At 46.4% G+C, this 12,005-nt stretch overlaps 2 protein-coding genes across 7 annotated transcripts in view; one reads left to right on the top strand and one right to left on the bottom strand.

Annotated features, from left to right (window-relative positions):
• Positions 1 to 21: 21 nt before the first annotated feature.
• Inca1 (inhibitor of CDK, cyclin A1 interacting protein 1) lies at positions 22 to 7,196 on the bottom strand. Of its 3 annotated transcripts, XM_052193996.1 has the most exons (7): positions 7,153 to 7,180; positions 5,415 to 5,484; positions 2,265 to 2,378; positions 1,836 to 1,875; positions 1,392 to 1,585; positions 639 to 798; positions 22 to 402 (listed from the first exon to the last, which is right to left on the bottom strand). In XM_052193996.1, the coding sequence occupies exons 1-7, from the start codon at positions 7,178 to 7,180 to the stop codon at positions 259 to 261; spliced, it is 750 nt and encodes a 249-aa protein (XP_052049956.1). In that variant the 3' UTR covers positions 22 to 258. The 3 variants fall into 3 exon arrangements, with proteins under 3 accessions (XP_052049956.1, XP_052049957.1, XP_052049958.1); XM_052193997.1 differs by lacking the exon at positions 5,415 to 5,484 and having other exon boundaries at positions 7,153 to 7,196; XM_052193998.1 differs by lacking the exon at positions 5,415 to 5,484 and having other exon boundaries at positions 1,392 to 1,543; positions 7,153 to 7,196.
• Positions 7,197 to 10,947: 3,751 nt separating this feature from the next.
• The window catches only part of Kif1c (kinesin family member 1C), a 28,012-nt gene continuing 26,954 nt past the window's right edge, over positions 10,948 to 12,005 (top strand). For 3 of the 4 annotated variants that reach the window (XM_052194868.1, XM_052194867.1, XM_052194866.1), the window contains exon 1: positions 10,949 to 11,189. The gene's annotated coding sequence lies outside the window, so the exon portion shown is untranslated. Of the gene's footprint in view, positions 11,190 to 12,005 lie in introns of all 4 variants that reach the window. The other variant, XM_052194869.1, reaches the window with a different exon arrangement.

Raw genomic sequence — 12,005 nt, 5'->3', positions numbered from 1 at the left:
AACAAGACCACTTGAGGCTCTTTAATAACAGAACAGAGAGAACACATGACCAGAGTCTGGCCTAGAGAAAAATCTGGCTGCTGCGAGTGGACTGGACAGTTGGATAGGAATTCAAGTGGGCTGTGATGCCTACATTGGGGGATGGAGACAACAGTTAAGGTTAGGAGAGAGAAAACAACCGCCTTGGAGCCAGCAATGGGGAGTCTTGATGTGTGAATTGGTCTTGGGTCCCGTAGCTTGGGCCTGGATGATTTCCCACTACTCCTCAGACTCCAACTCCATCCTCTGGGGATTGTAAATGGGGTTCTTTCTGGCTGTAACAGTGCTGTGGGCCAGAGAGCTTAGCTGCCCAGAGGCATAAGTCCCTTGCTGGCCTACAGGAGTCCAGGGAGACCAAAGCAGCTGTAGGTGAGAGAAATTGAGAGCAAGGGGGTAATAAAAGCAAGAATGGAAAAATAGGTCTCTCTCCAGATTTCTTAATCGCCAAAGTCAGGCACACACCCTTAAAAGCTCAGGTTCTCAACCACTCTTTGTTTTTAAACCAGCTATCCAAACTTGGCTCTCAGCTTCTGCAGCATCCCAGTTTGATTATGAATTGACTTCCTCCCTAACCTTACCACATTCCTCACCAGTCATACCTGATCTCTGGGAGTGACAAAGTAAGTCTCTTCCTGTGGATAGGTTGCCCTTTCTTCTTCCACATCAAAGTATTGTGTAGGGCTTAGGAGTTCACAGCCCTCTTCAAGCACTGGGAGTTCAGGTGTAGCATCAGAGCTGCCCCACTGGGCCTTCTTCAGTCTGGGGAGATATTAGATTGAGGAGAGAAGCAGCTGGAGGTCAGGCTTCCAGTCTCTTCATTCCTCACGTCCTGGTCTGAAGCACTTGCTGAGACTCACAGGTGCTACCATTGACCTTTAATTCACCCAACTTTTTGTTCTTCACAGACAAGAATTTTCAGTACAGGGACCAAACAGTGACCCCAATTAACCCTACCTAGTTCAACGGTGTGCTTTCTTGTAATCATGGGCCATTTTACTCCTTCCAGATTATATGACTTCCATCCCTCGACTACTTCTTTCCATATTATAGAAATCATGTTTGAGGGTCAGCAAGATGACTTAGCAGGTAAAGGTATTGGCCACCAAGCCTGATGACCCAGATGATGGAAGGAGAGAACCAATTCTCATAAATTGTCCTCTAACCTTCACACACATGTTGGGGCATGCACTATACATGTATACACATAATTAAACTGCAAAAATTAAAGAAAATATATTTGAGTCACACCATGGTTCCTTTCCAAGTGCCAATAAATTCTCTTAAAGCTCTTTCAAACTCTCCTGCCTCTGATGCCTGCTTGCTCCCAGAAGTCCAATGCCAGGCCCCCTTACTCATTGATGACTCCCTGGCGCCTTCTCAGGTCCTCCAGATGATAAGTGACTGCTCTAACTCGGGCTGGAACGCTTCCAGGTCCCTTCTGCATTGTTTCCAAATGCAGCTTCTTTCTCTTTCTTCTCCAAAGCTTCTCAGGAGGAGGGAGCCCCTCAAGAGGGGGCAGGCCAGGCCGGGAGCAGCCAGTGGCCCTCTGTGTCCAGAAGGAAGAATAGTTGCTAAATGGGTGGACAGATGTTAGTTTCAAGGGAACTTGGGCTAAAATAGAGAATCTGGGGGCCTTTGGACGCTTAGGTATGATCTAAAAAACAGGATGCTTGATTTACAATAAAAACAGGGCCTGGTTAGTACACTGGTTGGGAAATACCAGAGAGAAATGGTAATAAGGATAGGAAGGCAGTGGGTACAATTTTAACAGAAGGCTGAGAAGCAGTTTGTCCTACCAGAATTGGTGGAATGTACTGTTCTACCATCCAGTTGGAGCTGAGAAGAACAAGAACAGGAACTGGAGTCAGAAAGGACACCAGGATAAATATCATTTCTCTTATAAACTCTCCGAACGTCCTGTTGGAACTACAGCTTCAACCAAATTGTTTGAAATGACTTCCAAATGAGGGCTTGTTGCTGTAAGGATTTATGATCATTAAAAACAGCATAGCCAAAGCTGAGCAGTGGTGGTCCATGCCTTTAATCCCAGCACTTGGGAGGCAGAGGCAGGCAGATTTCTGAGTTCAAGGCCGGCTGGTCTACAGAGTGAGTTCCAGGACAGCCAGGGCTACACAGAGAAACCCTGTCTTGAAGAACCAAACAACAACAACAACAAAACATGGCCTTACATTTCCACTTCCAGTTCCTGGTTTCTCTCTACTCACCTAGACCTTTGGCTAAGATTCTCCCAGAAGGTATCTCCATAAGGCTGAGGCATTGGTCTGCTATTCTGGGAACGCAGGCTGCTGGGTGAAAACCGGCTGACCACTCTGGAGCACCTGAGAGAGAACAAGGTAGACTCTTGCCTGCATCATCTCTTAAAGCAGTGGTTCTCAACTTTTAGGTCTCAAACTTTTGGTAGGGCATCAAATGGCCATTTCACAGGAGTCTCATAAGACCATCAGCAAACACAAGATAAATATCATTGATTCATAACAGTAGCAAATTTACAGTAATGAAGTACCAATGAAAATAATTTTATGGTTGGGGGCTCACCACAACACAAGGGGCTGTGTTCAAGGGCTACAGCATTGGGAAGGTAGAGAACCACTGCCTCAGAGAATCTATTCACCCGCTGGATCCAGGGGCGGTTCTTTCCACAGGCTCATACGGCTGTGCACATGCTTGCAAGCCATGTCTTTTCATTCGGTCTCTCCATCTCCCTTCCTTTCCTCCCTCCCTTCCTGCATTCTCTTCCACCTCTCTTTTGAGACAGGGTCTCACTAGGAAGCTCCAGCTGGCCTGGAACTTGCTATATAGACTAGGCTAGCCCTAAACTTAGAGATCCGTCTGTCTCTTCCTTCTGAGTCCTGGGATTAAAAGCATGAATCACAATGCATGTTCTCTCTCCTCTCTTTAAGACAGGGTCTCCTGTACCCTAGACTGGCCTCAGACTTTCTCTGTCACAGAGGATGGATAACCTTGCACGTAAGATTCTTCTGCTTCAAAGGGGTGGAAAGATGGTTCAGAGGTTAAGAGCACATGCTGCTTTTTGCAAAGGACCCAAGTTCAAATCCCAGAACCTAGGCTGGGTGGCTCACAACTGCCTGTAACTCCAGCTCTGTGGTATCCAATCCTCTTCTGGCTTCTGCAGGTACCCATATACATGTGCACATACACATGCAGGTATATACATAAATTAAGAAAGTTTAAAAAGATCTTCCTGCCTCTACATCCTGAATGCTGGGATCATAGGCAAGTGCTACTACACCTAGTTTTTAATGCAGTGCTAGGAATCAAACCCAGAGTTTACTGAATGCTAAAAAAAAAAAAAAAAAAAAAGCACTGTACTACCTAAGCTGTATCTAGCTGAGTGACAGCCATAGAGAGCCTTTTGCCCACCTTAGTTAAAGAGGTTAACGAAGCCGAGGGGTGGTGGCACACGATTGTAATCCCAGCACTCTGAGAGGCAGGCAGATTTCTGAGTTGGAGACCAGCCTGGTCTACAGAGTGAGTTCCAGGACAGCCAGGGCTATACAGAGAAACTCTGTCTCGAAAAAACAAAACAAAACAAAGAAACAAACAAAAAAGAGGTTAATGAATCTGATTTGATTGGAGGTAGGAGCTAGGGTGAGGGTGGAGATGGGCTATGATTGAACCCTTAGAACTCACCAAATCTTACCAACTTCTAGTTCTCTCTCTCCCTCTCCCCCTCCCCTCCTCTCCTTCCCTTCCCCCTCCCCCTCTCTTTCTCCCCCCCCCCCCCCCCCCCCCCGGTTTTTTGGATTTGTTTTTTTCGAGACAGGGTTTTTCTGTGTAGCCCTGGCTGTCCTGGAACTCACTCTGTAGACCAGGCTGACTTCAAACTTACTATGCTCTGCCTACCTCTGCTTCCTGAGTGCTGAGATTAAAAGACAAGTGATACCATGCCCAGCCTGAACCTCAGCTTCTATATTTCATAGTCAGAGAGCATAATATTTAACAAGCTGTTAAGAGGAAGGTTTTGATGGACAAGGTTCCCTTAAGTCAATGCAAAGGGTCCAAGAAAGAGAAACTGTTTACCCCTAACATGTCTTCTGTATCTCAGAATACAGAATGTCCTTGTATGTAGGAAGGGTATATAGAGCTGTTTGAGAACAGTAGTCATTACTTTCTTGTCCCTAGATTGAATGATATCTACTCTTCTGATTTTTGCTGTTGTTGTTGTTGTTTATGTTTGTTTTTTAGACATGATCTTACTATGTATCTCTGACTGCCCTGGAACTTGCTATATAGACCAGGCTGGCTCTGAACTCACAAAAATCTGTCTGCCTCTGTGTCCTGAGTGCTGGCATTAAAGGCATGAGCCATCATGTCTGGCCCAACCTTCTGGCCATTAAGAAGTGAAATATTAGGGGGTCTTTTATATTTTCACCTCTGTCTTTAGGTGGTCTCATTCAGTTTCATGACTTTAAATATCTCCAATGTGCTAATATTCCCAAATCTGTTCAAGCCCTGGTTCCTCCTTAGCATCTTCTCAACATCTTCTTACCCTTCAGCTTAATAAAAGATACACCTTATATGCCTAGTAGCTGTGGCCAAAATCCGGCTATGTTCTATCTCTCCTGACTTCCTGTATCTAGTCCATTGGCCAATCCAGTAAGTTGTAAAACTGAACAATGCCCAAGCCAGACCAGGCCAGTGTTTCCATTTTCCTTCTCATCATATGCAGATCATCTATCATCTTTTTCTTCCTGGACTATAGCAATGCGCTCTCTCTCTCGCTCTCTCTCTCTTTCTCTCTCTCTCTCTTTCCCTCCCTCCCTCCCTCTCTCCCTGTTTCTCTTTTTCTATTTTTTTTAATTTTAATTTTTTAATTCCATATTGTGTGTATATGTGTCTGTGTATCACATGCACAGAACCCAGAAGAGTGTATCAGACCCTCTGGAACTGAAGTTATAGATGTTTTGTGTGTGCTGGGAACTGAACCTGGGTCTCTGGAAAAGCAGCCAGTACTCTTAATCACTGAGACATTTCACAACTCCCCATATTTTTATTTTTAATAATGTATTTTTTATTTTATGTGTATAGATATGCTGCCTCCATATATGTCTGAGCACTACATTCGTACAATGCACACAGACAATGGAAGAAGGCATTGGATCTTCTAGACCCGGAGTGACAGATGGTTTTTAGCTGTCATGTGGGTATTGGGAACTGAACCCAGAGAGCCTCTGCAAGAACAAGTGCTCTTAACTGCTGAGCCTTCTCTCCAGCCCCTCCTGAGTCTACTGATACTTTTAAAGTGATATTATATTGGCTCAGTGGTTAAGAGCATTATTCAGATCCCAGCATCCATGCAACAAGCTAAGTGCCCCTCACACATCTAGTTCTACCTTAGAATGGGCTGGATACAGTATTGCTGGGACTTGCTAGCTTCTACTCTGAGAAAATGTGAACTCCAGTGTCAGAGAGAGAGAGAGAGAGAGAGAGACAGAGAGAGAGAGAGAGAGAGAGAGAGAGAGAGAGAGACAGAGACAGAGACAGAGACAGAGGGGGGAGGGAGGGAGGGTTTGACTAAAGAGACAGCTAAGCAGTTAAAAGCACTGATATTCGTTCAGATTAGGTTCCCAGAACCCACATGGTACACATTCATACTGTCAAAATACTCACACACATAAAATAAGATAAAATCTTTAAAAAACTTTTCCCCAGTGGTAGCACATGCCTTTATTTCCAGCAATCAGGAAGCAGAGGCAGGTAAATCTCTGTGAGTTCAAGGCTAGCCTGGTCTACATAATGAGTTCCATACACACACACACACACACACACACACATATATATATATACCTCTTGAAAACAAAACAAAGCATAAAATAACCAAAAAACGAATAAGCAAACAAAACAAACAAAAACCCCAACCGAACAACAACAAATTTTTAAAGAATAGGCAGTGAGTGCTAGAGGATACTCCTCACTTCTGGCACCAACACGTACAATATTGGAGCACACACCTGCACATATATGTGTGCATTAAGTCACAGACACATATAATAAAACAATCTTTAAAAATTGAGAATAGGGAGTACGGATAGGTAAAGAAAAATCCTATAATGAAAATTATTGAATCTTCCTGAAAAGAATACATCAATTCATAAAACTATTTCTCTAGTATATTTATTTGAAATTTTCCATAATAAAAGAGGTTGAAAGAAATAGGTGTGCTTGTTCATTGTCTAGCTCAAACTTTCTATCCATTCCTACCATCTTCAGAATAAAAATGCTAAAGTTTGTCTATGGCCTATGAGGTTTTCTATGAACTGGCTTTACTCTCTTAACTTTGTTCACATTTTCTTCAGTTAACAAGTCTTTTTTTTTTAAAGATTTATTTATTCATTTTATGTATATGAGAACACTGTAGCTGTACAGATGGTTGACACACTATGTGGTTGCTGGGATTTGAATTCAGGACCTTCAGAAGAGCAGTCAGTGCTCTTAACCACTGAGCCATCTCTCCAGCCCTAGTTAACAGGTTTTAATTCTATTGGCCTAACCTGTTACTAGAACATACCCAGCTTATTTCATTTCAAATCCACTTCTACACACTCATTTTCTACAATGACCCTGACTTTTTATCTCCTGTTTTCCATCACTCTATACTTATGTATTTTTGTGTAGTTCTCCTAACTACACAAAAATGATGCTTGTCTATACGTTGTCTACACATTCTGTTCTACCACTAGTTCTGTGAGAGGAGGACCATGTTCTTACAGACTGTTGAGTCCTTAGTGCTTAATACAGTTCCTAGACCATTACCATGTTTAAAACCCGTTTGCTGGGGTTAGAGAGCTGACTCATGGTTAAGAGCACGCGTACTGCTCATGAGTTTGTTTCTCAGCACCAGGTCAGCTGGCTTACACATCCATTACTCTAGCTTTACAGCCTCACAATCCTTCTGGTCTACATGGCCAATTTAAAACAAATAGTAGGAAGCCATTTGTTGAATAAATGAACCTCAATCACCTAAACCCAGGCACTGAAGGTTCCTGCTCTGTAGTACTTCTTTCAGAGAAGAACTCAAGCATCTTCCCTCCATCCCATCCTTGTCTTTCCCACCCAGTAGGGAGGACTCACTTGGCAAAAGGAAGGATGCTGTCTCCATCTTCCTGACCCTGCATGACTGGACTTGGCTAAGTAGCAAGACTGGATCTCCTTGGTACTGGGAGGATAATGGATAATGAATCATTCACTCATATAATGGCTGTGGGGACCAGGCCATTGGCAAGTCTAGAGATTGAAAGGGGACTGAACATCCTGGAAAAAAGGAGAGCTTAATAACTCTAAGAGAGTCAATAGTGCTGTACTGTATATTGAACATGTAAAGTTGGAGACAAAAACAACAGGAAAGGTGGATGATGTCAAGGAGAAAAATGTCTGGCACTCAAGGTATAGAGTAAGTGAAGATTACAGATGCAAGTTAAGTTCACTGTAATACAAGAAGAGGTGACGATGACACAAAAAAGCTGACAGGTGGGGACTGGATGTGCAGAGGCCTTTGGCAATAGTTGGAACAGAACTGGTGATTAAGGACAGAAAAGTGGAAGAAGTCAGCATTGGTAACATATTGGGAATGAAAGGTTGGTGAAACTGTGGGAAAAATAACAACAAAGGAGAAGACAGCTGGGACTGTCTACAATTTCAGCCGTGGTTCTCAGCCTGTGTGTTGCAACCTTATGGGGGTCAAATGACCCTTTCACAGGGGTCACTCGAGATTATAGGGAAACATGGATATTTACATTACATAATGGTAGCAAAATTATAGTTATGCAGTAGCAACAAAAGTAATGTTATGGTTAGGGGGGGGGTTTCCACACTATGAGGAACTGTATTAAAGGGTTGAGGACCACTGCTCTACAGTAAAGGAAAAAGAGAAGTTGCACAGAAACTTTCTTGAGAAGCTTGTACTCATGCTTGAATGTATGCAGTCCTTTTCTTAAGCTCTTCTTCCTTTGAAGATTTACTTACTTACTTATTTATGTGTGTGCTGTGAGCCTGTGTAAGTTTATGTGTACCATGTTCATGCAGGAGCTGGAGAAGGCAGAAAAGGTCTTCTGCAAAAACAACCAGGGCTCTTCTTAATCACTGAGCCAACTCTTCGTCCCCTTACATTTCTCTTTTGATGCCTATGGTTAAATCTATTTTAAAACATTCTCTCCATAACTTCCAACTGTAGGACTGGAGAGATGGCTCAGCTCTTAAGAGAACTTCTTGTCTTGTGGAGGACCTGAGTTTGTCTCCCAGTACCCACAAGGTAGTTCCCAATTATCTGTAACTTTATCTGACACGCTCTTCTGATCTCTGTGGGCACCAGGAACACATATGTGCACATATGTGCACACAAGAAAAACACATAAAATGAAATAAATCAATCTAAAATAAAATTTAAAAAGCCTTCCAACTTTGCTTCATCCAAATAAAACAACAAAATAATAGCTCAGTTTCACAGAGCCAGCATTAGGGACAAAGATGACTTCACAGCCTGCCAAGATGGGTAGGAAGCTAGCTCGTTAGGAATACTACATATAGGAAAAGGCTGGGGGTGTATGATTATATTAAAATATTAAAAATGTTAGATATGAGAGCTGGAGAGATGGCTCAGTGGTTAAGTGTGCTTGCTGCTCTTGGAAAAGACCTGAGTTAGGTTCCCAGCATCCATGTCAGACATGTAACTCCTAACTCTCTTCTAGAGGATCTGATACCCTCTTCTGACCTCCATGGGCACCCATACTGGCATACACCCACATGCACAAACATGAGCATGTATGTAATTAATTAAGACTAATTTTTTTTCTTTTTTGAGATAGGGTTTCTCTGTGTATCCCTGTCTGTCCTGGAACTGGCTCTGTAGATCAGGCTGGCCTTGAATTCACAGAGATCTACCTGCCTCTGCCTCCTGAGTGCTGGGATTAAAGGCATATGCCACCACTGCCCAGCTTAAAAATAAAATCTTAAAAAATATATATACTAGATGAACCAACAGATAAAATTGTTTGTTGCCCCAGCCTGATGACCTAAATTTAATCTCTGGATCTGACCTCTACACATATGCACACATGCACGTGCATACATATGAAACACAAAAATACTTAATTATTTTTAAAGAATTCTAGAAAAGCTCAGAAAAATAAAATTAAATAAATGAACAGATGCTAGGTAAAAGCCAGGAGTGACGGTATAGACGTGTAATGCCAAAGGCTCAGGAGGCTTAATGTTTGAGTTTTGACTCCAGATTGGTTTAAAACAACAGGATTTTGTCCAGAATGAAACAAACAAAAAAGCTAGGGGAGCAATAGAACTGTAGTTTAGTGGTAGAGCAGCTTACTGGCATGCCCAAGGCCCTGGGACCCTAAACAATAAACTACTGGGTAAGTTAGGAGTGCATGCTGGCTGGCATAATGGACAAAACAAAACAATCAGAAAATGCTACAAGCAAAGGTTATCCGAAGAGTGAGCTAGGCATAGTTTTGCAATCCTGTGATGCCAGCATTCAGGAGGCTAACACAGGATTGAGAGTTTAAGGCCAGCCTGGGGTAGGAGTTACAAAGAGAGACCCAGTCCATCACAAAGCAAAACCAAGGGCAGCTAAACTGAGCTGAGAAAGGTTAAGATTAAAAGCAGAAGGAGTATCTTGAAGAGGCAGATGGTACAGAGTTGGGCTGAAAGGGTATGTAAGATATAAACTGGATATCCCGAATTAGTAGGGGGTCTAGAACTAAGGGAGCAAATAGGAATTGAGAGGTCTTTGGATGGTTGGGCCTGAGTGGGTGACCTAGATCTAAGGGGCTGGACAGGTTTTTTTGTTTTTGTTTTTGTTTTCTTCCAGACAGGGTTTCTCTGTATAGCCCTGGCTCTCCTGGAACTCACTCTGTAGACCAGGCTGGCCTAGAACACAGAAATCTGCCTGCCTCTGCCTCCCAAGTGCTGGGATTAAAGGTGTGCGCCACCACTGCCCAGTCAGCTGGGGCTGGACAGGTTTAAGGCGGTCAGACAGAATCAACAGTTGACCAAGGGATAGGCAAGACCTTGGCAACTAGACACAACTAAGAGCACAGTGTATGGGCATCTGAAAGGTGACACCCTGGCTGAGGAGCCTGGTGTTGGGGTAACCTTACTAGGCGGGGAGAATTTAGGCCTGAGATTGGGCCTAAAGGGGCCAAGGCGACCTCTGGTAGGAAGACTGGGATCCACAGCCAAATCTTTGCCACAGGCAAGAAAGCAAAACTGGGGTGGTGAGGGAGTAGCCCATGCTTAGGGACATGGGCAGACCAGGCTGGACGGGCAGGGGTCTCCGTCCCCAATCTTGAGGAGGCAACTGCGGCCTAAGAAGACACCTGAGCCTGAGGGGGCTGACTGACTGGGGCTGAGGCGGCGGTCCGGGAGTCAAACGAGAAGGCTATCTGAGAAGAGAGCGTCGGAGCGGATGTGTCGGCGACGGCTCTGCATTTGGCCCCATCACCTGAGGCAACTGCGAAGCGAGTTCTGGAACCTCAGGTCAGGCAGGAAGGAGCCGCTCCAGAGCGTCCCGGGTCGCCCCACTCACTTGTCTGACTCGCCTGAAGGCCGGGCCCGAGTGGACCGCCTCCTGGGCGTGGTCTTCCAACAAGCCCCGCCTCCTAGGCGCGCCTCTGACGGCGAGGACGTGCGCGGCTCCGACACAAGTCCCCTCCAGCGTCCGCCCCCACCTTTCCCGGCTCCTCAGGAGCGCTAGTTTTCCCACGTCCTGGTAATTTTCTTTCCCCTGAGTGTGCGCAACTCAGTTTCCTTGTCTCTGCCCGGTGAGCCCTACTGTCAGAGTGCACTGCCCCTTTAACTAGAGTGACCCGGGTGGCTCCTTCCCAGGACAGCGCGTGCCCGCTTGCCCGTCCGCGCGCGCGCCCGTCCGTCCGTCCCCCGCCCCTCGCTCCCGCCCCAGCTCGCGCTGCCCGGGCGGGCGCCGGCCGCTGGCGCCGCTTCTGCTGCCGCCCCCGGGGCGCGATCCGCCGCCCGCCGCCCGGGGACCCGGCGAGGGGCGGGGGCAGGCTCGAACTGGTCCCCGGTCTCTCCCTCGCCGGTCTTAGGCATCCCAGAAAGTTTGTCCCTTTGCTCTCCGCCTGGAGTCCTGCCGCGAGGAGGTGAGAGCCGGTGGGGGGCAGGGAGGGGACGCCCGCGGAGGAATGCGCTGTGGGGCGGGGAGCCGGGGTTTCGAGGTCCCGATTGCACGACCCGGCCGGGCGGGCTAGGCGCGAGAGCTCGGATCATGTGCTATTTATCCCGCGGAGGCGCAGAGAGGTGCCAGGCCCCGGGCAGCGGTCGGTTGGCTGGACTGGAGGACCGGCAACTCATGGCCGCCCAGAGAGGACAGGCGGGGGTCTGTTGGAGACCTGCTAGTGGGCAAGGTGCCGGTGACTGGAGACTCCCTTTCGGCTCGGTCTGCCCCACCTAGCCGCGGCCCCCTCCTCAGTACGTCTTTAAAGCTGTACCTGCAGACCCTGCACCTACTCTCCATTTCTTTACCCCGCTATACCCTATGCTTGCCACCCAATTCCTTAGCTTCGGACGAATCACACTGCCAGTCCACCCTGGTGTCCTTCCCTCCCCTAGTCAGGGTTTTGGGGGTCAGGGCTAGTGTTCCTGAGCCAGTCTCTGTGATTTAGGCTACTCCCTTCCTGTGGTGGGATAAACCAGCCCCTTCACTCCTCCCCTGCTCAGCCTAGGAAGGCTGGTGAGTGAGGCCCAACCGAGCCTGACAGAAATTGGCGGTCTTTGGGGGCTACAGGTGGGAGTGCAGCATCGTTGAACTCTTTTTTTTTTTAAGTCTTTACGCTGCTACCCGTGGGCGTGGGCTGCTTAGATTCTCCTCCCAGGGTGTGGGCACCCGGATCACCCACATTCCTAGGCTGCAGCCTGGCACTTTCCCCAGGCTAGTGGACGCCACAGCACTAGCCCCA

The sequence above is a fragment of the Apodemus sylvaticus genome, chromosome 10, assembly GCF_947179515.1.
Source record: "Apodemus sylvaticus chromosome 10, mApoSyl1.1, whole genome shotgun sequence".
In the NCBI taxonomy this organism is placed as follows: Eukaryota; Metazoa; Chordata; class Mammalia; order Rodentia; family Muridae; genus Apodemus; species Apodemus sylvaticus.
This window is presented reverse-complemented; position numbering and strand designations above follow the sequence as displayed.